General features: G+C 34.2%; 1 protein-coding gene across 1 annotated transcript in view; it reads left to right on the forward strand.

Annotated features, from left to right (window-relative positions):
• Positions 1 to 26,698, forward strand: part of LOC145266954 (pantothenate kinase 3-like) — a 51,170-nt gene that overhangs the window by 15,724 nt on the left and 8,748 nt on the right. Inside the window, exons 2-5 of the mRNA XM_080122777.1 lie at positions 7,636 to 7,988; positions 15,296 to 15,543; positions 23,510 to 23,686; positions 25,117 to 25,240. Coding sequence (XP_079978903.1) covers positions 7,636 to 7,988; positions 15,296 to 15,543; positions 23,510 to 23,686; positions 25,117 to 25,240 — 902 coding nt within the window. The remainder of the gene's footprint in view (positions 1 to 7,635; positions 7,989 to 15,295; positions 15,544 to 23,509; positions 23,687 to 25,116; positions 25,241 to 26,698) is intronic.

The following is a 26,698-nucleotide window of genomic DNA, read 5'->3' on the forward strand; positions in this document are numbered from 1 at the left end:
CATCTTGAGTATTATTTGTAGAACGTTTCAGTTGATGTAACCTCCGACCTTCTTCTTCAGATGTATTCTGTTGAACTTTGGAATCTGGATGGAATTTCGAACAGATTTACTTTGCTTTACTCCATCCATTCATAGCCTTGAGTCCCTAGGAGAGGAGAGGGGAGGGGGGGAGCATTGGTTCATCCGCAACTTTTAAAGATGCTTTTGTAGCGAGAAGTTCTTTTTTCGTGCTGTGCCCAACCTTCCCAGAAGGTACATACAGTGCCTAGCCTTCTTATATAGTCACCCATCTGGTACTGGCCAGGGCCAATGTTGCTTAACTTCAGTGATATGGTGAGGGTGCTAGCCTCACGTCCAGCCTTCTCAGAAGGTATGTACAACACCTAGCCTTCCTAAATTGTCACCCATCTGGTACTGGCTAGGCTCAATGTTGCTTAACTTTGGTGATCTAGTGAGAACCGGTATGTTAACGTTATTGTGCCATACTTACTTTACTCAGATTTACTTTACTTACTTCATGGGGATAGCATGCTCTCGTTCTGTCAGCTATTACTGGATAGAGATCCTAAGTAATTTGCAATTGTATTTTTCAACAAGATATACCTGAAGAGCGGTGGAGAATAAGATGATTCAAAGTATAGTAAAAATATCAAAATAAATGCAATCCTGGGCACTGCCAGATGGGGAAAGCTAGTAAAGTAACCTCTAGATTATATGCACACACTTAATACGTTCAAAATTGTAGTCTATAAATATAAAAACGAAAATGTGTGCATGTATGTATGTATGTTCGCTTTTTACGTATGTCCGAGAAAGGCTTTTTTCCGAGAAATGATCGGTCGACTCACGTCTTCTTAAAACTTTTTATATCACGTCTAAATGATATGTAACGGTAGCACACGGGCCAAAAATGAGGACTAGAGCACAACTGATGAAGAAAATATATTTTTTATTTTCCACATGGTCGCACCGTATTCTCAGTTTACAATTCTTCAACGTGAAAACTGAAATAAACAAAATAAATGCAAAGAGTAGAGAAGAATACCTAATAACAATGTCCAGTAAATTTGAGAAATAATTTGAATGAAATTCTTCGTTTTCTCACCTCTTTTATGCTTCAAGTTGACCTACACGCACAAAGATGTTTGCTAACAGCGCGCCATTCTCGATTCTATGCGTGAAGCAGTGTTTACGGTGATTTTCCCTTACGTAGATTTGGGCCGCGCAAAGGGGTTTAATTTGTTTCCGTTTACAGTTTACGAGTTAAAAATGGGGGGTCGCCTGTCTATTTAATTTGCTCGACTTTGAAAAGATAAATATTCAACATTTTTCGATCGCCGCATGTGCATTAAGCTTTTTTTGTATAATAAAAGCGAAACTAATTCTGGCGGCATTTTTCCGGAAACGTCCGAAAACAATCAGCTTTGATCAATGTGGAGTTTCTCCTTATATAAGACAATTGCTATTCAATTTGGACAATCCCCTTTTTATGGGGAGCTGGTTTTCCCCACAGCATCTTGGGAAAACAAAAAAAAATAAATAAAAAATACTGCCCCGCAGTAAATAAAATACTGCCCCGCAGTCAAAGTTGACCGCATTAAGTACGGGCACCTGCCAAATTTTAATACTTAAATAAATTCAAACATGTTTCCGTTACTATTTCGTGGTGGCCCAGTGGTTTAACTTCGCACGTTTTTTTTTTCACACTTTAATTTCCAACTTCGACTCAAGGGTTCGCGTTCGATCCTTTATACTTACCTACCAACCCCCCCTCCTCCCCCGACACAAACACCCGGGTATTTTGATTTACCTAAAACTACACACACCTCCAAACACCCCAGGCAACGTCGGATACCCCCCCCCCCGTTAGTTAAATTATAAATACCAAAAATTAATCCTTAATATATTAATATATATATTTTCAAAATGTGAGAAATTATATAATTCTTTCCACAGCCAAACGTCACAGCTCACAAGAGCCATGACAGCCAACAAACCGGAATAGATAAATAGTAGTTTTGGCTTCAGACCGACAGATACCAAACCTTCATTATGTAATAGAGAGAGGAGAGGTGCGAATGAACTGGAAATCCGGGCCATCAAAAATGCAACCTGGAATTGGATGACCTGGTCCTATGACGCAAGTCGGTTTATGGGTCAGACCGTTGAATGGAGCAAAGTTCGGATGAACTTAAACCCTGACCGACAAAAATGAAACCCGGGAATAAGATGACGTAATTCGGCCGCAAGTAAGACCAAAAGCAAACATCGACAGGGTTAGAATGTGAGTCGATGACGTAAATTGGTTAACGGGAAAATTCATAAAAAGAAATGATAAACAAGAGTCAGAGTCAGTCAGAGTGTGACAGCAGAAAGGGGAGGACAGACGACGCTCAACTGCCTGTCACGGTCGCAACCACACCCTCTCCACCACCACCTCTACCGCCAATTATGTGTGTATATGAATGTTTATTAAATAAACAAAGTTGTTTTATAACAAAGCATCTCGTTATTCATTGATAAATGAACAGCGGTCATTTCATTCACTAGACGGCTTACAACAAACATATATGCATCAATGTCAAATAACTATCTCTATATCTATTGAGATATTCCAAAATCTCGGATAGTGAAAATACAGGCTTGGTGCTAATAAAATAGACGTCACCGCCATACCAACCAGTATATAACAATTAATAATAGAAGTATCTGAATTTTTGAGATGGGGATTGGTTATTTGTATTGTTTGGATTCATCGGACTACTGGTCTCATCTTGAGTGTTATTTGCACGTTATAGTCGATGTGACCTCTGACCTTACTCAAATATATCTTGTCGAATTCAGGAAATCTTTCTTTTCTCAGTCATCGTAAGATTGCGATTTGAAATCCCCTTTGATCCATTTGGGCAGAATAAAAAATAGGAGGCATTACCTTTGGAACGCCCCTCGTATTTTACGACTGGACAAAAATTGTTAGCATTACAATATGTGCAGTAAATGTCAAATTGATCCTTTACTGCCAGACATGAATATTAACTAGTGATATTAACTAGTAATTTTAACTAGTGATATTAACTAGTAATTTTAACTAGTGATATTAACTAGTAATTTTAACTAGTGATATTAACTAGTAATTTTAACTAGTAATTTTAACTAGTAATTTTAACTAGTGATATTAACTAGTAATTTTAACTAGTAATTTTAACTAGTGATATTAACTAGTAATTTTAACTAGTGATATTAACTAGTAATTTTAACTAGTGATATTAACATTCAGAATGTTTGTCTGAATCGAACTCCTTAATTTTTTTTATTTTAGACGGATTCCATTTACAATATAACGTTAAACAAATTCTGACATTTTTTTTTAATATACAAATAGATTTTTTTTTTCTCCTTTTTTTTTTTCATATTATTTGTTTAAATTTTATTTATTAATCATTAAATGAGGCTCGTCTGTCTATAATGATTGTCGGTCAATTCGCAAAGGAAATGACTCTCTGTTTATTTAAATACCAAGTTTGTAACTTTTTCTTGCAGACTACAAAAATTGTGTTGCTGACATTTTAGTGTCTCTGTTAATTCTAGGTTAAATGTTTCCAATTAATTTGTTTTTAATGTAGTATCTCTCTTTTTCCTCTCCCTCTCTCCGTCTCTCATGTATGTGTATATATATATATATATATATATATATATATATATATATATATTTAATGCATCTTTATTCCTATAAAATTTTATATGTTAATTAATGCATTGCAGAATAGTTCTTGAAATAGTATTTTACTTTTTATTATTAACTAGAGGGGGTACCCGGCGTTGCCCGGGTGTTTGGAGGTGTGTGTGTGTAAGGAGGGGGGGGGTCAAGTAAAGAATAAACGAAGTAATAACCCTGTTTAAATATTAAAAAAAAAAAAACGATGTTAAACTTAAAAAAATCGAAAAAATCAAAACAAAAAAAAAAAAGCAGCGAATAAACGTAAAACTTCTTTAAAAAAGAAATCGGAAGAACAAAAAGCAAAAATAAAGGGAAAAAAATGAACATGTTCGGAAAAACAAAAACAAAAACAAACACAGCGAAAAGTGAAAAAAAGAATGGCATAAATAACCCTTTGATTCGGTTAAGTCCATGGTGCGTTTCACCCAGTAGAAAGCATAGAACGGAAAAGCACAGTAAAATTCGATTCCAGTTTTTTTAAGCAACTACGAAGTAAACAAAACTCAAACCGGTATTCCTTTGTAACTGCCTCTTGTGAATGATCCGGAAACGGTGTAAGTGGTGGTGGGGGAAGGAGGAATTAATTAGAGAGAAAAGATTTTACTACTTCCATTGATTTTAAACGATTGTGGCAGTTAACTCTTAGCAGAAAAAATATAGGAATCTACAATTATCGAGGAAGTGGAAAGGTAATATGCCTATGACATACCTCAGATATTGTGCTGCAGTTTGTGCATATTACATTCGCATGAAATGTCTTGGTTTTTAATCCTATTAAGGTCAAAATCATAGGGGAAAAAATGAGTTCATTTTATATATATATAGGGAGGGATTATATAATATACACATGCAAATTTCACACAAAGGTAATTTATGTCTGGCAATGTTCTTAGATATGTTTTGTACAGAAATTCATCCAATAAGTATTGAAAAAAATCTAATCCTAAAAATAGTCTTCTTGATAAAAAAGAATGGCACTTTTACACTATTAGGACAAAATTTTGTAGTCGAGATAAATGGAGTTTTCAGATGATAAAAAACAATGGCTTCTACTGATTTTTTTTTTTTTTTTGTCAATTCTAATGAATTACAATGGTGGCTTCCAAATTATGCAGTTAAAATTACCTGAGTATTACTGAATTATTAAAAAAGATAACTTTAATCGTGTTAGCAGGTGAAAAATTGTGGCCATCTTGTTTTCATAAAATAAAGCGAAATGGAACCATAAACAAGGGAAGTAACTCTAAATGTTTAATGTGGCTAATGCAAAACAAATAACGAAAGAAACATAGCAAATATACAGTTAACCTGCAAACGTCCATGGGCATGCAGGAAATCAAAAATATGAATTTTATTTGAGCAAAAATAATAAATATCGCACTAATTTAATTTCCCCAGGTCCATTTGAAAAATTCCAAAAACTTGGAGTTTCCCAAAAATTATCGGGAGGAAATTATCTCCCTTGTGAATTCTCCTGTGTCTTACATAAGCAAATACTATTGTGGTCTTCAAATTCTATTTTCTTTAATAAATAATTTTCTACCTTATCAGTTTTCGTAATTTTTGGATAAAATCATCTTAGAATACGAGTAATACGTAGATACCATTGTTTTCATGTGAAATTCAGTTTTACAATTTCCGAAATTTTGTTCTGATAGTGTAGAAGTGTCAAAAGAATTTTTACATGGAATATTTTACATTATATTGGTCAAGGGAGATAATAAAATGAATTCACCAAACAGAACAGTTTTACCACACTTTTATGTGCCATTATGGACAATTGATAATCTTTATACTTTTGTGTGCCATTATACTCTCTACACTTTTATGTGCCATTATACTCTCTACACTTTTATTTGCCATTATACTCTCTACACTTTTATGTGCCATTATACTCTCTACACTTTTATGTGCCATGATAGGCTCTACACTTTTATGTGCCATTATAATCTCTATACTTTTATGTGACAATATAATCTCTACACTTTTATGTGCCATTATAGTCTCTACACTTTTATGTGCCATTATAATCTCTACACTTTTATGTGCCATTATACTCTCTACACTTTTATGTGCCATTATGATCTCTACACTTTTATGTGCCATTATGATCTCTACACTTTTATGTACCATTATACTCTCTACACTTTTATGTGCCATTATAATCTCTACACTTTTATGTGCCATTATACTCTGCACTTTTATGTGCCATTATACTCTGCACTTTTACGTGCCATTATACTCTGCACTTTTACGTGCCATTATACTCTGCACTTTTACGTGCCATTATGGACAATTAATAATCTTTACACTTTTGTGTGCCATTATACTCTCCACACTTTTATGTGCCATTATGCTCTCTACACTTTTATGTGCCATTATACTCTCTACACTTTTATGTGCCATTATACTCTCTACACTTTTATGTGCCATTATACTCTCTACACTTTTATGTGCCATTATACTCTCTACACTTTTATGTGCCATTATAATCTCTACACTTATGTGCCATTATAATCTCTACACTTTTATGTGCCATTATAATCTATGCACTTTTGTGCCATTATGTGGCATTATGGACAATTGATAATCTCTACTATCATATAAAAAAAATCTGTGTGAGTTTGTTCCTTATCATGCCTATCAACTGAGAACGGTCGGACCGATTTTTATGAATAATTTCACACAAAGGTACTTTATTTGCCTGGCAATGTTCTTAGATAGTTTTCGTGTCAGAATGACTTTGATAATTATCGATGATCAAAATAATCCAATGTAAGAAGGGACAGGCGATTTTGACCAAATGTGACGTTAGGCTGTATATGGGTGTTAACTTTGGTAGAAATTGGATTGTTCCTTCTTTTAATCGTTTTTTTTTTTTTTGATTATCGATTTTCGGAGGCATTCCCATACAAAACCTATCTAAGAACACTCTCAGACACATAAAGTACATTGGTGTGAAATTTTTAAAAGATATTGGCCCAACCATTTTAGAGTCTATAGGGAACAAACTTATACACGCAGTATCTTGTATATCTTTATCTAGCTATATATTATATTAAAGGAACTTTGTGTATGAGTTCATTCTTTATGGACTCTAAAACGGCTGGGACAATTTTTATTAAATTTCACACGAAGATACTTTATGTGCGTGTCATGTTCTTAGATTGGTTTTGTATCAGAATGTCTTCAATAATTATCGATAATCAAAATAATCCGCTGAAAGAAGGAACAGGCGATTTTGACCAAAGTTAACACCTTATACAACCTAACATCACAAGTGCATTTGAGAAGCTTTATTACCACACAAGCTGAAAAACTAGACATATAAAATCAACAGTAGGTTCTTTGATACGATGGGGGCACATTTGAAATGAATGTTTCTGTTTGGAGCACAATTGAATCATGATACTTGATTTTTGTATTTTAAACTAATTAAAGTCATTATAGTAGTTTCGCTATAATGCAATGTAAACTACAATGTATTGTGGACTAACTCACTGCGGGGAGGCATCCTCCAGGTGCACTGCGATGGGTCCCCAACTAGAGCAAGCAATCAATCGATTTGATTGAGAAATGGGTGTATTCGCCGATTTTGATGACAATAAAAATATGGGAGGATAAAACATTTGTTAATCATCATAAAATCTTGGATTACGTCCGGTCTCCTTGCTAGTATGGAAATATTTTTCAATTATAATTGAAAAATCAATATCAGCAAGGGGAATAATTCATATCAGTAGAGCTGGTATATCCGTTTATGAGTATAAAATACGCAATATATCACAAAGCAAAATGCTCTGGAGACAGGATGTATGAAAACTGATAAATTCCTTATTTTGATAATTTCTTCCTGTTTTTAATTGTTTTTTTTTTTTCATCTAAAATGTTTTTTTTTTTTTTTTTTTTTTTTCTAGCACTTCCTTGGTTTGGAATGGACATTGGCGGAACCCTCACGAAACTTGTATATTTTGAATTGAAAGACGTCTCTGACCATGGCGAGACGAAGCAAGTGGAAACCCTGAAGACGATCCGTAAATATTTGACGGGGAATGTCGCTTATGGCCAGACCGGCATCAGGGACGTCCACCTGGAAATGCCGGATCAGCGGATTGGTGGCAAGCTAGGATCTCTCCATTTCATCCGTTTTCCGACCAGTGATATGATGCGCTTTATTGAGCTGGCTCGATCAAAGAATTTCTCCAGTCTAGCAAATACCATTTGTGCGACAGGTGGCGGCGCTTATAAATTTGAATCCGATTTCAGAGAGGTGAGAATATCATTACGTAAACCATATTTTTACGCTTTGAATAAAAAAAAAAAAGCATTAAGATATAGGAATGTGTAGATTGATCTAAAACTATTACTAGTAATACTATTAATAACCAAGAATAATTTTTATTATTATTTTGTTGCCTTCTATCTCCATCTTAATAGATCTAGAAATGTGTAAATAAATCTAGAAATGTGTAAATAGATCTAGAAATGAGTGAATAGATCTAGAAATGTGTGGAGAGATCTAGAAATGTGTGGATAGATCTAGAAATGTGTGGATAGATCTAGAAATGTGTGGATAGATCTATGCTTATATTGAAGTTGTTGGCTCCCAAAATGATGGCCAAATTTAAAGCATCTAGTATGTCTAGATTGCAACATTTTATGTGTACCCCAAAATGTCCAGAGCCAAATTGTTTCTCTTTTCATTTTATTTGTGTACATTCGACATGTTGCGTGTTGAATTGAAATTGCGCTAGATTTTTTGCACAAATTAAAAAGTAATTAATCTCATTCCATCTTACAATTATTATTTTGTTAGATAAGATCCATATTTATATTGAAGCGGTTGGCTCCCAAAATGGCTGCAAAATTTTAATCAACTAATTATGTCTGTTTTTATTTATTTATTTGCGGACTGTTATCCTCATCTTCATAGTTGTTGTTTCATGATGTTGCGGCCAACTATTCCTCTGGCTTTCGTCGGTTGGTTAACCGCGACAGGATAGGAATGCTGAGTCTTGTAATTGCTGAGAATGCAGTTAAGACTCAGTATTCCTATCTCATCATGGTTAACCAACTGACGAAGGCCAGAGGAATAGTCGGCCGAAACGTCATGGAACAACAACCATGCAGATAAGGATAACAGTCCGCAAATAAATAAATAAATTATTCATCTAAAAGGATTCCAGTAATAAAAAATAATTGTCTAATTTTTTTTTTTAAATGCAAATGGTGACAAAATTAATTTGTTGTCTGAGTTTTTTTTTTTTTTTTTTTTTTTCTGATTTCCGTGAAGAGTACAAGTGTACTTTTTAATTGTGTTACTACAGTTCAAACCTCTCTTGGACCCTCACGCCGTCTGATACTATCGCAGGAACAAACAAACAAAGGAAAGAAATAAAAATCCAACTCGGCAAATGGAATGCATTTATTCATGTTACATATAGGGGGGGGGGAAACATGGGGTGAAGGATGGTGTCTGCTTATTTTGTGTCAATGTTCATATTTACGGCACCTCAACCCTTTTTGGAGGGGTTTATAAAATAAAAGCAGAAACTTACCATATTATATTTTCTTCACATCTCTTGACCGTGTCAAGTTGTCTAGAACAAAAAACTCGTAACAACAACGCAAAGCTCATTTACTGGAAATTGGAACTTTATTCATTTCACAGTCGAATGACGCGCTCCTGTTCTCTACCTGTCCTAAGAAGGACGGCGGAAATTTCTCTATTGATTTATCTTCCATACGTAGCTGCTCCTTGTCATTTCATAAGATGCTCAGTCCGACGACTATGTTTGTCGGACTCAAAGCTTGAACTGTCTCTCAACTCTCAAGTGACTAAAAAATCCCCATATGTGTTTTTTTTTTATTTATTGGTGTGTGTGTAATTCCTGTTAACTGGCTCGCACCCAAAATACACTCATTGATCTGTCTCGCTCTGTCAATGGAATTCCTGTGTTTGATCTATGTCACCGGTCACCTTTGTTGACCCCTTTGCATTTCTTGGCACAAACAAGTTGTGTTCAACTCAGTGCCGCGTTAACCGTGCTATTCATGTTGTGGCCTCCATAACACCCATGGTTCTTCCAAAAATACACTTTCCTTACGTTTTTTAAAGTCTTTTCGCACACGCATGTGCTCTTTAAAAGTCTCTGTCTTCTCGCCACTTCATGCGGACCCAGCCAGCGCTTTCTTGCCCTCGACTTTACGCATCCATTTTCCTCTGCGCGCATTTTGCTTCTCTCTCAACCACATGATGCAAGCTTGAGGACACCTGCTAATTTGAACATGTGCTTTAACTGCTGCTGCTAATATTTTCACTAGCTGACTATCCTTCTGCTGCTGCTGATACTATTTTCACACACGCTTATATGCGCTCTATTAAACAAGTGTATTTAACATTTGATTTAAGTAAAGGTGCTAAACTGCTTAAAAAAGGTTAAATTTGTGAAATTTGGCCTAAAAACATCAAGTGGTCCTAAAATGGGTGATCGATTTACTTGAACGTTGCATTAGAAACTGAACACCCCTACAAATATTTAAATATTGACGTTTTTTTTTTTTCATTTAAAAATTTTTTTTTTATTTTTATGATATTCTGGTAGACTAGTGTCCATTCAATAAAAAAGAAAAAAAAAATGAAAATAAAAAAAACAGAGGGGGGTGCAAGATTCTTCAAGTACGTCCCCTAATTTTGCATTGGCATATTTTGCAGCGATAATAATATAGACTAAAAATCGAAATGCTGAATATTATTTTTGTAATATGGCATTTAGGATCCTAGAATAAACAACTAACAAAAAAAATAAGGGTACTTAGCCTTTTTTGAATTTCGCTTTTTAAAATTTAAAAAAAATGCTAAATTCGTGAAATTTGGCCAAAAAACGTCAAGTGGTTCTAAAATGGGTGATCGATTTATTAGAATGTTGAATTAGAAACTGAGCACCCTTTACAAATATCTAAATATTGACTTTTTTCATTTTGATAATCTGGTAGGCTAGTGTCCATTCGATTATAATCTGTTGAAAAAGGATGTAAAAAAAAAAAAAAAAAAATAGGGTGGGGCTAGATTCTTCAGGTGTGTCTAATTTTGCTAATATAGATTTGTATTGCTTTGTATATCGAGTTTAATATTCTGTCTTGTATGTGAATTGTATTAAACAGTTTATAAATATTTATTGGTTTCGCCTACAAAACCTGTGATACAACAACAACAACAAAAAAAAGCTGTTCAATCCACTATATGAATCACTGGCGTTTATATATATATATATATATATATATATATATATATATATATAGGGTGGGCCATAAGTCACGCGTCATGCACCAAAGAATTTAAACAATTTTACAAGCCAAATCATAACTAAAAACTTTGATTGAAATTAAATTTGACAGTTATAGCAACTGATAAATACAAAAAAATTTGACAGTTATAGCAACTAATAAATACAAAAAAATTTGACAGTTATAGCAACTGATAAATACAAAAACATTTGACAGTTATAGCAACTGATAAATACAAAAAAATTTGACAGTTATAGCAACTGATAAATACAAAAAAATTTGACAGTTATAGCAACTAATAAATACAAAAAAATTTGACAGTTATAGCAACTGATAAATACAAATAAATTTGACAGTTATAGCAACTGATAAATACAAAAAAATTTGACAGTTATAGCAACTGATAAATACAAAAAAATTTGACAGTTATAGCAACTGATAAATAAAAAAAAATTTGACAGTTATAGCAACTGATAAATAAAAAAAATTTGGCAGTTATAGCATCTGATAAATACAAATAAATTTGACAGTTATAGCAACTGATAAATACAAAAAAATTTGACAGTTATAGCAACTGATAAATACAAAAAAATTTGACAGTTATAGCATCTGATAAATACAAATAAATTTGACAGTTATAGCAACTGATAAATACAAAAAAATTTGACAGTTATAGCAACTGATAAATACAAAAAAATTTGACAGTTATAGCAACTGATAAATACAAAAAAATTTGACAGTTATAGCAACTAATAAATACAAAAAAATTTGACAGTTATAGCAACTGATAAATACAAATAAATTTGACAGTTATAGCAACTGATAAATACAAAAAAATTTGACAGTTATAGCAACTGATAAATAAAAAAAATTTGGCAGTTATAGCATCTGATAAATACAAAAAAATTTGACAGTTATAGCAACTGATAAATACAAAATAATTTGACAGTTATAGCAAATGATAAATACAAAAAAATTTGACAGTTATAGCAACTGATAAATACAAAATAATTTGACAGTTATAGCAACTGATAAATACAAAAAAAATTTGACAGTTATAGCAACTGATAAATACAAAAAAATTTGACAGTTATAGCAACTGATAAATACAAAAAAATTTGACAGTTATAGCAACTGATAAATACAAAAAAATTTGACAGTTATAGCAACTGATAAATACAAAAATAATTTGACAGTTATAGCAACTGATAAATACAAATAAATTTGACAGTTATAGCAACTGATAAATACAAATAAATTTGACAGTTATAGCAACTGATAAATACAAATAAATTTGAAAGTTATAGCAACTGATAAATACAAATAAATTTGACAGTTATAGCAACTGATAAATACAAAAAAATTTGACAGTTATAGCAACTGATAAATACAAAAATATTTGACAGTTATAGCAACTGATAAATACAAAAAAATTTGACAGTTATAGCAACTTATAAATACAAAAAAATTTGACAGTTATAGCAACTGATAAATACAAAAACATTTGACAGTTATAGCAACTGATAAATACAAAAAAAAGCTTTATTAAATCGGAAATTATGAAGCACAATTAAAACGATAAGACAGTATTTAAAAAAAAAAGTAGCAAGGTGTGAACAAGATAATCAATGTTAAACGCCATTATCTCACTTCTAAAATATCACTGAAAACGCAATATTTTTAAACACTCGACTACGCACAATAATATCACGTTTAGCGTAGTATTATGAATTTCAATTTAGTTTTTATGTAAGCTTTTATTTGAAATCTAAATTAGTTACCTTCATCTTTTTTATTTATTTTTTTCTCAAATTAAAGAAATCGGATTCATTCCATTCTGCAATCATATAATTAAAGAGAAAATATAGGGCAGAGATATATGGCTTATTAATTGTTTTCTATTTTATAATTGCAGTTACGGTTTTCATATTTAATTTACTCTATGATTTTTATAACAAAACTAATTGTTGAACCAGTTTTTTGTAGATAACACTTACTTAAGGTTTTAAGTATAAAGTAAATAGAATGTGGGGAGTTAGTTTGAAGGAGTGTAATTAAACTATCGACGAAAAGTAACACAAGGGAACACTCAATATGTTGCATTTAAAGAACGACTTGTTTTTAGTCAATTTAGCCAATAAACTGAAAAATACGCTGTACGCGCTCATACAATCATAAAAGAAGATGTATGTTATACCCAAAGAAAAGAAAATATATTTTGCCCCACAGATTTTACAGTTTCACATCACTTAATTCTTTGGTGCGTGACTTATGGCCCACCCTGTATATATATATATATATATATATATATATATATATGTATCGCACATTTTGCTCGGTGTTTGCCTAACCCTAACCCTAACCTCACACCTTTTGCTTTGTGCTTGCCTAAATCTCTGTATTAAAGGTGCAAGTCCAGAGCTCAACCTAATTAAAAAAAAAAAAAACATACACCCAGAAAGTATCCTGTACCTCTATAAGGCCACCATTCGCCCATGTATAGAGTACTGTTGTCATCTAGGCTTCAGCCTCTGTCCCACCGACGAAATGTTGCATCCCTCTGCCTGTTCTACAAGTACTTTAATGGTGAATACTCTGATGAACTACAAGCACTTGTACCCCCTCGATGTGGCTACCCCCGACGAACCCGACAAGTAGCTAAGTCTACCCCTTTACAGTAAAGGTCCCGAGGTGTAAGAAAGCCTTTTACTCCAATAGTTTCTTCCCCAGAACTGCTACACTTTGGAACTCCCTTCCGGGATTCTGCTTCCTCAACTGTACTGACATGCAGAAGTTCAAGTGTAATGTGAACAGACATCTTGCTGCTCAACTCCCTTCATAATATCCCTGCAACTTATGTCCTTGATAGTATCCCCTACTTCAAAGTGGCACTGTGCCTTGTTTGGGGTGAAAATTGATTTAAAAAAAAAAATACAGAAAAATCTTTATAATGTACATACTGTCACGGAACAAAAATGCCATATTCCAGAAATCACGTAAATTGATCAAGTAGGATTCTTCTATATAAGAAAATATTTTTTATGAGTTTTAACGATTCATGGTATACTGTAGACATTAGAAGGTTGATTTTAAGATCTCCGTAGTTTGAATTGAGTTTTCTCTAGCAGGGGTACCCGGCATTGCCCGGGTGGAGAAAGTTGATATACTAAGAATATTGATGAGCGGCCTCCAAAAAAAAAAACAAAAACACTTGTTTCAATCAAAATAGCAGTGAGGACCCATGTGAGCGCAAAAAAAAAAAAAATAAAAAAATTAGCCGCTGTAGGCAGGCTCGAACCTGTAATGCGAAAGAGGAAAAAGAGATGAAAAAAAGCAAACGCGTTAGTTATCTCGACCACAACGGGTTCTGATGTCACAATAGTTAAAATAACATTTTTTAAACGTATGTTGAGATTGCTAGGTGTATGACTTGCAAAAATGTTGATGTAAAAAGTGGCTTAATTAATCTTTTTGGCCAATTTTTAGATATTTTTCATCAGAGATATTGATCTTTCTAACAATACCAATTTCGTCCAATGCGTCTGAAAAGTTTTTGAGAAACATACAAACACACACAGACAGACACACACACTAACACATTTTCCTTTTTGTATATTAGACTAGTGGGGGTAGTAAGGAACAACAGTAGGTGGAGAGAGGTGTTAAAAAAAAGTGGCAGTAGGCAGGCAGGTAGGCTCGAACCCGTAATGCAAAGCAGGAAAAGAAGGTGAAAAAAAACCTAATGTCTTAGCTGATGCGTTAACACAAAAACCAACCCCGTCTTGTAGAAAACGGCCTAGTGGAGGGTGAAGGAATTAATGTTTTAAACCAATTTTTAGATATCTGTTGTCCGGGAGACAGAGCTTCATAACGATACCAATTTCGTTAGGATCCGTTGCATGTGTCAAAGTTTTTGGCAGACATACTAACACACACACACACACACACACACACACACACACACACACACATACATGCATTTTGCCTTTTATATTATAGAAGAATATATATTTATTTATTTTAAACTATTAACATCTCGGTAAATTCGGATTGAGTTTTCTCCCTTTATAAAGATGGCAGATCAAGAGACAATGTCTCGCTTCCTCATGAAATTTGATTATCTTAGTTAAAAAAAAACCCAGAAAAATCTTCTCCCAGTTTTCTAGTGTGATTTAAGAGTAAAATAAATAAATAAATAACTGCTGCTCAACTCCCTACATAGTTTCCCCATAGATATGGTCCGAAGAGTAAAAAAAAAAAAATGATTTTTCATTTCCTTTTTCTTTCCAGCACGTTCAGTTAGAGCTTCATAAATTTGACGAACTTGACTGCTTGATTAAAGGTATACATTACATTGACCGTCACAATCCGCAGTCAGAATGTTATTACTGGAGGAATCCCGACAATCCGGTTCTTTGTGAGAAAGTCTCGTTTGACTTCCGAGACCCTTATCCTTATTTGGTGGTCAATATTGGCTCGGGCGTCAGCATTTTAGCTGTCCGGTCACCAGATGATTACAAGCGCGTCAGTGGAACGAGGTAAGTAACAACTCTCTCTGTATATGTATCTCGCTTAGTTTTATTTATTGCTATATATATATATATATATATATATATTTGTAAAGAAGTGAACCATAGCGGAAATTCAGTTGACTAAAATAAGATGGAAAACGGGGTGAGGAAAAAAAAAAAAAATGGGGAAAGTTACATGTAACAAATGTACAATTCAGTAAAATAAATAAGTCGATTAAAAACAAGATCGTTAAAATACACCCAAAGCGCTTTATATATATATATATATATATATATATTGAGGATAAAAATTAATAATTGTAAATAATGATTCAGCTTCAAAAGGAGAAAAAAAAAAAACTCAAGATGAGGATAATTGTCCGCAAATAAATAAATAGATTATAAGAATTTCAATACTTAAAAGAAGAAGTGAACAGTTTAGAAAAAACGTAATACTTGCAACACGTTTCAGTTTCTTTCCATTTTTTTTTTTTTTTTTTTTTTTTTACTTCATATTTTTTAAAGGAGTGTAACATTACCTTTAATACAGGGAAACGCTGTGTGCAACTTCTAGTATATATATATATATATATATATATATATATATACTAGCGAAAGTACCTGTCGTTGACTGGGTTCAAAAGCAGCCTACAGAAAATGGACTCTGATTTATGAAAGTATGATAGGTTATGAAAAGGAAGGGTTGTAAAGAGATAGCTTCAAATTCAGGAGTATCACAACCAAAGAAAAGTATGATGAAAGTAAAAATAAAATAGATAAACCCCATAATTTATTATACCATACCTGTTCACACTGAAACACTTATCACAATATTCTGTGGATCTATATTAAAAATACTTGTTAAACTTTGTGATATATTTACATTCTATGGAGGTGCGAACGAACACCCCATAATTTTATGATACCATATTTCTTCAAACTGAAACATAATTATTAAAGTATACTTACGCAGATAGATATGAAAAGTCTTTATTAAGGTTTGTGCCTATTTCCATTCTATGGAGGCTAGGCGCGAACGCAGACCCCACAATTTTATTATACCATCCCTATTTAAGTTAAAACATACTTATCAAAGTATTCTTATGTACATCTATATCAAAAACACTTGTAAACGTTTTTTTTTTTTTTTTTCATTTTTAAATTTTTTATTTCCATACTTTGTGGACCAGATGCGAACGCAGACCCCACAATTTTAATGAACCACCGTTCTGCCGGATCAAACATACCCATTCCTGTGTCTTGATACATCTTCTATCATTATATGTAATCAGTTTTTTAAAATAGTCAACCATATAGGAGCCTATTCATGACCAGAGACACACACACACACACACAGCTTTATATTATTGAGATATATATTGAGGATAAAAATGAATAATTGTAAGTTATGAATCGGATTCAAAAGGAGAAACAAACAAACTAACATTGAGTATACGATCATTTTGGAAACGATATTCATTTTATTAATATTGACAGTAATTGACAGCACAAAAATGGAGGGAGGAGTTTAAGACACCAAAATAAAACTAGCATTTTTGTAGTAAGTAATGTGGATAGTCCTTATTGAGTTGCATTAGAAAATTTGTTTTAAAGTTTGTCAGTTTGGGCATGTTGTTGTTTTGTGCTGATGAGGAGACTATATTAAAAAAACATTTTTGTCAATATTAATAAAATGAAAATCGTTTCCGAAACGATCGTACACTCAATTTGATTTTGTTTGTTTTTCCTTTTGAAACTAATTCATAATTTACAATTATTAATCTTTATCCTCAATATTAATATAACTCTAGGATAAATATACCTATTGAGCTCATTATATAGCTACAGTACTGTGAGCACTGTCGATTTAAAGTATTAATACATTAAAATAAACTTTGTTCTTTTAAACTTAAGGTCTAATTCCCTTTCCCTTTCTCTCTCTCTCTCTCTCTCTCTATATATATATATATATATATATATATAGTAAGTTATAAAATATATATGGTGATTAAGCTACACTGAATATTCCGCGTTTCATCCACTCTAGGACTCTTCAGGCTTATGCGCATAAGTCCTTGAGTGGATGAAAAGCGGAATATTCAGTGTAGCTTAATCGCCATATATATTTTATAACTTACTAACTAGCTCTATTGAGCACTTGAGCACTTTTGAAGTAAATACTTAAAGTTTATGCATAAATTTATACTTTCATCTATTAATTTTATGTGAGTAAATGAAGTAGTTATATATATATATATAGTTATTGTCATTCTTTTTAGTGAGGAGGTGTTATGTTTCAAAAAGAAATCTATTACTAAATTCTTTTATTTAAATTTGAGAAGAAAATACTCATTCATTTTATTTATTCATTTTCTGCAAAAACAAGAGAAAAAAATGTAAACAAAAGAGAGAACCCATTAATGGGAGAAAGGAGCAAGGAGTTGTCAGACAAGCAGCAGCAGTATTGGTTGGTTGGTTGTTTTTGTTTTACGGCATATCAACCCTTTTCAGGTTATTTAATGCCGAATCTGGTGATTTTGAAGAACGATTTTTTAATATAGTATATTTGTTTTTTTAAGTTGTATTCTATTTAACCCATAGTTGGGACCCTAACAAGTGCTACCACTTCGGGTCAGAGTGGACCTGGGAGCAATGGCAATTAAAGGTTGGCTCCACACTCCCTAAGGCCTGCAAGCTGGGGCCTCACCATCGGATATAGTTTAAGGTCATATCCAGGACCGACAGATTAGAAATTGATGTACGAGATGAATAAGCATAATAAGCTCCTCCCTTTTTTCTTTCTTTGTTCATTCGACTTAATCTTTCCTCTCCTTTTCTTGTCCACTGTTTTCATGGCAGTCTGGCGTCGGACTTTTACAGCGAGATGCGATTCAATGGGTTTGGTTTACAATAGACAACAAAACGAAAAAGTGGCCAAAAATAAATATATAGCAAATAAATATTATGAAAGGTAAGATAAGTTACTCTTCTACCTAGCTGAGAGAGAGAGATAGAGAGAGAGCAAAAAAGGAAACAGATAGATAGACGGACTGTCTTTCTACATCTGACCACATTTTGCGCGCTATCCTGTATGAATTTTCAACTCAAGTCTCGCTAAAAGATAAAAAGAAAAAAGAAAGAAAAAAAGACTGAGATTCTCTGGTCGTAAGTCACATGATCCATCGACTGCCGTCCAGAGTCGCCTCTAACATTTAAGGCAACACTCAAACATTCCCATTCGAACACGGTTCTTGTTATGTAGCACAGTTGAAACACCTGCTTTCAATTTATTGGTTTTGTTTTACAATAGACAGACGTGCAGTATTAGCGATACAGTCGCTAAACACGATTGGGTGAGACGTCAAGACAACAGGCAAGCTATTAAGTAAAACAAAAAAAAAAAATGGCGAAAGAACAAATCTATTCATGATGGAAACAAAAGAAAAATGGACCAAGTGAAGAAATTGTACAAATGTTTTTCAGCAAAGGATGAGGAAATTAGCTTTAAGAATCAAATAAAGAATTTCGTATATGGATGTCGAATGCATTGAGACGAGAAATCCTGAACTGCAAATCGCTGCGAACGTATGAAATATAACAAGGGTGAAACAAATTGCCACAAATTATGCATGATATTGAAGAATAAAAAATGGACATGTAAAAGCTGAAATTATCCTGTACCTCTATAAGGCCACCATTTGCCCATGTATGGAGTACTCTTGTCATATTTGAGCTGACGTATCTGCTACTAGCCTCTCACTCCTAGACAGGGTTCAAAAGAGAGTCACCAACCTGATAGTTCCTGAACTCTCATCTAACCTTTGTCCCATCGACGAAATGTTGCATCCCTCTGCCTGTGTTACAAGTATTTTAGTGGCGAATGCTCTGACGAACTACAAGCACTTGTACCCTCTGGACGTAAATACCCCCGACAAGCAGCTAAATCCCACCCCTACACAGTAGAGATCCCTAGATGTAAGAAAGCCTTCTACTCCAATAATTTCTTCTCCAGAACTGCTAGACTTTGGAACCCCCTTCCGGGATTCAGCCTTCCCAGCTGTACTGACACGCAGAAGTTCAAGTGTAATGTGAACAGATATTTTGCTGCTTATCTTCCTTTGTAATATCCCTGCAACTCCCGATAGTAGCCCCCCCCCCCCACTTCAAAGTGGCACTGCCTTTTTTGGAGGTGAAAATGGAATAAAAAAAAAAACAAAGAAAAGGAAAGACAAAAAAAGACATATAAAAAAGAAAGGGGGCTCTAGAAAGAGCAGAGAGAAAAAAAAAAAGAGATGAAGAAAAAAAACAGGATTTCTTTCTTTCTCCCCCCCCCCCTGTATAAACAGCTACATGGTAAGCAGCTGATGATCCCTGTTTTCTATTTACAAAATTTTAGTTAAGGATAAAAAGAGAAAAAGAGAAAAGCTTATGTAGTTAAATTCTGTTTTAAAATTGAAGACTTTTGCAAAAAATCTGCTTATGCAAGTGCTAAGTCTATTTCTATTTAACAATTTTTGTTAAGGCCTTTTTTTACTTTTATTTAAAAAAAATTTTTTTTTTATTCATCCTTATATGAATGAATTCTCTTTTGTCATTATAAACTTTTTAGAAATCGGATTATGTAGGTGCTTAGTCTGCGATAGGTTAAAATTAATTTTTTTTTTTTTTTTATGGGAATTTAAACTGCATTCTTTATTTTTATTTTTGCATTTTTTATTCAAAGCTTCTTTATATATATATAGAGAGAGAGAGAGAAAGAGTAAGAAAAGATAAGAGAGTGAGAGAAAAAGGAGACACAAGAGAGAGAAAAAGAGGAAAATGCCGGCAAAAAGCTCAAACAAAAAGTTTTTTTCTAGTCATACCTACCCACAGTTGCCCAGTAGTTACTTTTATTTTTTTTAGTTTATTCTATTCGTAAATAAGCCAGTCATTTTAATCTTGTGTTAATAGTTAAAAATAAATAAATAAATAATATTGATAAATTACTTCGAAAACCCAAGTCATTTAAACAGTCTTTAAAATTCTTAGCAAAAGTTTTGGAATGTTTAAAAAAAAATTCTAATTAAAAATTAAATTTAACTTTGAAAATCCTATGAAAATTATCAACGGCCATGCGTTTATATTATATACTAGCGGGGGTACCCGGCGTTGCCCGAGTGCTTGTTTCCGGGACGGGGGGGGGGGGTAGTTTTAAAAAATGTTATGGTAGGTAAGTAGGAAGGATCAAACCCGGAGTCATGAGTAAAAGTAGGAAAATAAAGTGTGAAAAAAAAAAAAAAAAAAAAAACAAACATCTGCAACGTTAATAGTTTGGCCACTAAGAAAAGTCCATTCCAGTTGTTTAGGAAAAAAAAACCAAAAAAAAAACGACTACGGTAGGTCGGCGCGAACGTGAAAATATAATGTGAATTGTCCAGCACGCTAACCACTACGCCACAGAGCACTGCAGCTTAGTTTAGTGATTTTAAATAACTTCACATGAAAGAACTACGAAGCCAAACCGGTGTTCTCTTCTCAACTGTTCCTTGTGAACGATCCCCAAACGGTGTTAAGTGGTGGCAGGGGGAGGAGGAATTTATTAGAGAGAAAATATTTTACCACTTCCATTGATCTTAACCGATTTTGGCCGTGACTTCTCAGCAGAAAAAGTATAGAAATCTAAGATTATCGAGGAATTTGAGAAATAATAAGCCTATAACACACCTCAGATATTGTTCTGCCGTTTGTGCATATTATATTTGCATGAAATATCTTGATTTTTAATCCTATTAAGGTCAAAATCCCACGGGAAAAAAATGAGTTCATTTTATTTATATAGAGATTAATTCGAAAAATGTCTTTTTGAATTATTCGGAAAAAAATCCAATTTTACTTTAATGGAAAAAATGTTTTATTAAAATTCATTTGATCAAGAAGAAATGGGAAACCATTTATGAATTCTAGGTGCTGTATGTGTTCTCCGCTTATCTCTGCATTTGTTTCCAGTCGTCCTATACACACACTTCACTTGCCACTGGTATTAAACAATGTCGGCTCAGGAGAGATGTGGGCCCTGTCGGTGGGGCATTAGAATACGCCGACTGCCCCCCTGCAGAGGGTAACAGTCCCTCAATGGGGGTCCTGGATATGACCTTAAACTATATACAGTGGTGAGGCCCCAACTTGTGAGCTTTGGGGAGTGTGGAGCCACCCTTTAATTACCATTGCTCCCAGGTCCACTCTGACCCGGAGTGGTAGTACCTGTTAGGGTCCCAACTATGGGTTAAATAGAAACCGACGTGAAAACAACAAATATATTCTATTAAAAAAATTTTTCTTCAAAATCTTTGGATTCGGCATTAAATAACCCGAAAAGGGTTGATATGCCGTAAAACAAAAACAACCAACCAACCAATCAGGAGAGATGTGGTTGGAGATTGTGCACCTTCTGCCACAGAAATTTAATGCGCAGGCACCCCTACGTGGGTATCCATAGTCTCTCAAAGACTGAAGGAGCCTGTGTGTGTGTCTGTGTAAGATTGTTTTATTTCTGAAATAATAAACACATGTCTGAATACTCTATATACCAAATTTCTAGTCTGTAGATCAAAAATTTGTTGAGTATATAGGTTGAGAAGTGTCCTCACACACATACATTTTCACTGTTATAGATATACTAGCAGGCCGCCCGTCGTTGCCCTCTCACGATACACATTTTACTTCATACAAAAACCGAGAGATATGTGCATGTGAGTATTGTGTCTTTTGTAAGAAAAAAATATAAAAATACTTGAGCTGAGATCAAAACCAAAACCTAAAGACAGTGACTCAAGTACAATAACCATTGGATCAACTTCACACAATCTTCAAAAAGTGTTTTCAAACCACGTAAAACGGTTGACAAACTGATAAAAATCTGATTCAAGTACCAGTTTTTTTAAAATTTTGACCCCTTAGCAGACCTTTTTCTTCTAGATGAAAATCTATTAAAAGTTTTCACATCTGAATACCCTATATACCAATTTTCAAGTCTGTAGATTTAAAATTCGTTGAGTATATAGGTTGAAAAGTGTCCTCTCACACACACGCACACACACACATTCTCACTTTTATGGATAGACTAGCAGGTTGCCCGGTCGTAAAATATACATAAATATATATTTTAAATTAATGTAGAATACTTATAGATTATAAACAGAAATATTGTATGTATTAAACGTAACGTTAAATTCCTTTTAAAAATATTAAGTAAAAAAAAAAAAAATGGAAAGAAACTACGACATATGCATGCAAGTATATTTTTTCTGAACAGTTCACTTCTTGTAAGTACAAAAAAACTATAAAGCTGAAATCGAAACCAAAACCTAAACACACAGTGAGTCAAGTACGATAGCCATTAGACCAGCTTGAGATCATCTTTAAAAAGTGTTTTCAAACCATCTTATACTTAACATAAAGAAGCTGTCATGTTTCACGACTGCGCATGTGCATTTGTGAAACGGTTGAAAACATAAAAATCTGATACCCCTCCTGCATGTACCAATTTTTCAATTTTGACTTCTTAGCAGCTCTTTTTTCCAGATGAAAACTGATTAAAGTTTTCCACATGTCTGAATATCCTATATACCAATTTTCAAGTCAGCAGATGACAAATTCGATCAGTATATAGGTTAAGAAGTGTCCTCATATTCTTGCTTTTATAGTCTATAAGATTTACCTTGTATAGGGTGTTTTTTTAGATGTTGCAAACGTTAGATTAAAAATATAAATATATATATATATATTTTAATCTAACATTTGCAACGTCTAAAAAAACAGCCTATACAAGGTAAATCTTATATTCTATAAAAGCAAGAATGTGTGTGAGGACACTTCTTAACCTATATACTGATCGAATTTGTTATCTGCAGACTTGAAATTTGGTATATAGGATATTCAGACATATGGAAAACATATATAGATATAGTTTCTTCCACTTTATCTCATTTTCACTTGTAACTTTTTCTGTTTCTAGTTTGGGTGGTGGGACGTTCCTGGGACTCTGTTGTCTCCTCACGGGCTGTGAAACATTCGAAGAAGCCATCGCTATGGCTTCAGATGGTGACAGCACCAAAGTGGACAAACTGGTGAAGGACATTTATGGTGGGGATTACGTCAAATTTGGTTTATCAGGAGACGCAGTAGCCAGCAGGTAAGGCAACTTCCCTGACCCTCAACGCGGAAATTTACAAAAAAAGTTGATAAATATAGAATACTAGCTAGGGCAAAAGTGTAATCTATTTCTATTAAAGTTTCTTTATCTCTTTATCTCTCTCTATCCATTTCTTTATCTTTCTCTCTTACCCCCATTCCTGTTTTTACCGCCTCTCTTTCCCCAATCCGCTTTTCCTTATCTGTCCATTCCACTCCAGCTGGACATACACACACACCTCTCCTTTATATAATAGGGAATCGACATTGCAAAGGCTGCTGCAAAGAAGGTGGGTTCCCTCTATCAAGCTAGATGACTACTCATACCTGATAGTATCCTGTACCTCTACAAGGCAACCATTAGCCCATGCAGCCTATGGACCCCCCCCCCGTCCTGACTTTCATGAAAAACACTTGTCTATTTGAAACCACTATCAATAATTTCCCCCACTCTTTATCTGCGCCTAAACCTAAATGTGGATTCCATGAACAAAGCTTCTTTCTTAGAACTGCATGCCTGTGGAACTCTCCTCCGCTTTTTTGCTTTCTGACTACAATATGGTTTTCTTCAAGTCCAACGTGAACAAATTCTTGATGAACCATCGCCTTAAGTAATCCAATTTATCAAATTTCCACCACAAACGATGACTATGACATGTTCCCCTTGACCACTGTACACTCATTAACCCTTATCTTCGGTGGCTTCCAGGCCTTGATAAGTGGTGACTCCTTTGTAAAAAATAAAAAAATGAAAAATGAAAAGGATTATTAATCAAATTTAAAAAATGTCCAACATCAATGACATTTCATGAACCCTAACCCTAGCTCTAACCCTTTCTCTAACCCTAACCCTTCCTCTAACCCTAACCCTAACCCTAGCCCTTCCTCTAACCCTTCCCCTAGCTCTAACCCTAACCCTTTCTCTAACCGTAACCCTTCCTCTAACCCTAACCCTAACCCTAGCTCTAACCCTAGCCCTTCTTCTAACCCTAACCCTTCCCCTAGCTCTAACCCTAACCCTGACCACCCTGACCCTAACCCTTTCTCTAACCCTAACCCTTTATCTAACGCTAGCCTTTTCTCTAACCCTAGTCCTAGCTCTAACCCTAATCATAACCCTAACCCACATAGCTTATATTCTTGTATTCCTCTGTTAACAAGAAACTCTTAAATAAAGTTGATATAAAACTTGTAAAGAAGATATTTCTCTTTTAACTGGAACATGGAGACTTGATTTTTCATATAAGAAAAGCCACATATTTCATATTTATTATTGATTATTATGTTGTACCCAATACGTAGTAGTGATTTTAAAAGTAAAAAAAAAAAACCTGACTATGGTGCAATAACAGCAATAAATGGCTTAATAAATTAAATGGAAAAAAAAAAAATGGAATTTTTAAATTAAGATTTTTTTATTTTTGCCTTCAGTTTTGGTCATATGAATCTGCGAGACCGTCGAGACGTGATATCAAAAGAGGATCTTGCAAAAGCCACATTGGTCACAATCACCAACAATATTGGTTCGATCGCACGGATGTGTGCCATCACTGAGGTAAATATCTCCCTACCTACTCATCCCAATTGTCTTGGTGCTACTAGATCAGGCTGTCTGAAGATATTGGCTTTCTGACCTAAAATACGACAAACATCGATATTATATTTTTTGTTTTTTTTTCTTTCCCTTTGTTCTCAATCGTGTTCTGCAAAGTCATAAACAAAAACAACAATTTTCCTCTACTCATTTATTCAAGTGGTGCCCTGCCTGGTTCAGGCATTGACGGTTATGGCTCTCTAGCTATCTCTTTCGCTCAAGGCATTCATGAATTCATTGTTGCTCATCCTCTGTTTCTTCTGCCCACGATCTTTTCCGTTATTCTTTGCCAGTTGTCGGAGAGTAGTTTGATGACAGTCAGGTACCACCTGCCTATCATGATAATCCTTACCGAGTGAAGTGTTCTGATTCAAAAGTCTAATCTACACTGTTTCTCAAATAAAGAGTTTGATTTATTGCCATAGCTTTCTTTGCAGTTGTACAGACAGTAGGTTGCAGTTTCTTTCTGTCCGAGCAGTGCCCATACTGGGCGATTGTCTTGACCCACTGGTCCCAGAGGTATCTTCTGTCCAGCACAATGAAACATGAAACTATGAACAGAATTATTTTTGTTTGCTTCTGTATTACGTTGGCCACCTGCTTTCCATGACCTCACGTTACGTTGATCGGGGGCTAAGTGGGTTCTCAACCATGCCCAAGGGTTTCCCCACAGACTAGCGGAGGAAAGGAGAAGTCTTACTTTTCCTTTGATAGTAGCTCTGTCTTGCTACCTTATAAAACAACCAAACACCATGAATAAATATTTGCAGATATAAAGAACTTGGAGTATAAAAACTTTTTCTCCAAAACTACTGGATTTGACATTAAAGAACATAACTAGAATGGCTACTCAGTGTTGCCCGGGTGGACATGAAATTGGGTTTGGACAGAGCTGCTATACTAAGAATATTGAGCAACCCCCAGAAAAGAACGGAATCTCCCAGAAAAGGAAGAAGTAGGTGACGCGTTAGCATTAGGCCTGCTGACATGTTATTGAAAGGAATTGCCAGAGATATATTGGCACCCTCCTCTTAAAAAAAAAATAAATAAATAAATGAATCAAAACAACTTTTCTTTCGATAAAAATAGCAGTGAGTGCCTGTGCGATCACCCCCCAAAAATAATTAGCCGTGGTAGACAGGCTTGAACCTGAAATGCGAAAAAGAAAAAGAAGGAAAAAAAGCTAATGCGCCAGTTGTCACAGCCACGACGACTTATGACCTCATGACGCTGCAAAAATAACATTTTTAAACGTGCGTTCAGTTTGCTACGTGCGCGGGACTTACGAAAATCTCAACACAAAAAGTGACCCCTCCTTGGAAGAAATGGTCCAGTTGATCCCCACAGAATGAATTTTTTATTCTAATTTTCAGATATTATGCGTCTGAGGGATGGGTCTTTCAGATGGTACTGGTTTCG

The sequence above is a fragment of the Euprymna scolopes genome, chromosome 42, assembly GCF_053919585.1.
Source record: "Euprymna scolopes isolate OS-2025 chromosome 42, ASM5391958v1, whole genome shotgun sequence".
NCBI lineage: Eukaryota > Metazoa > Mollusca > Cephalopoda > Sepiida > Sepiolidae > Euprymna > Euprymna scolopes.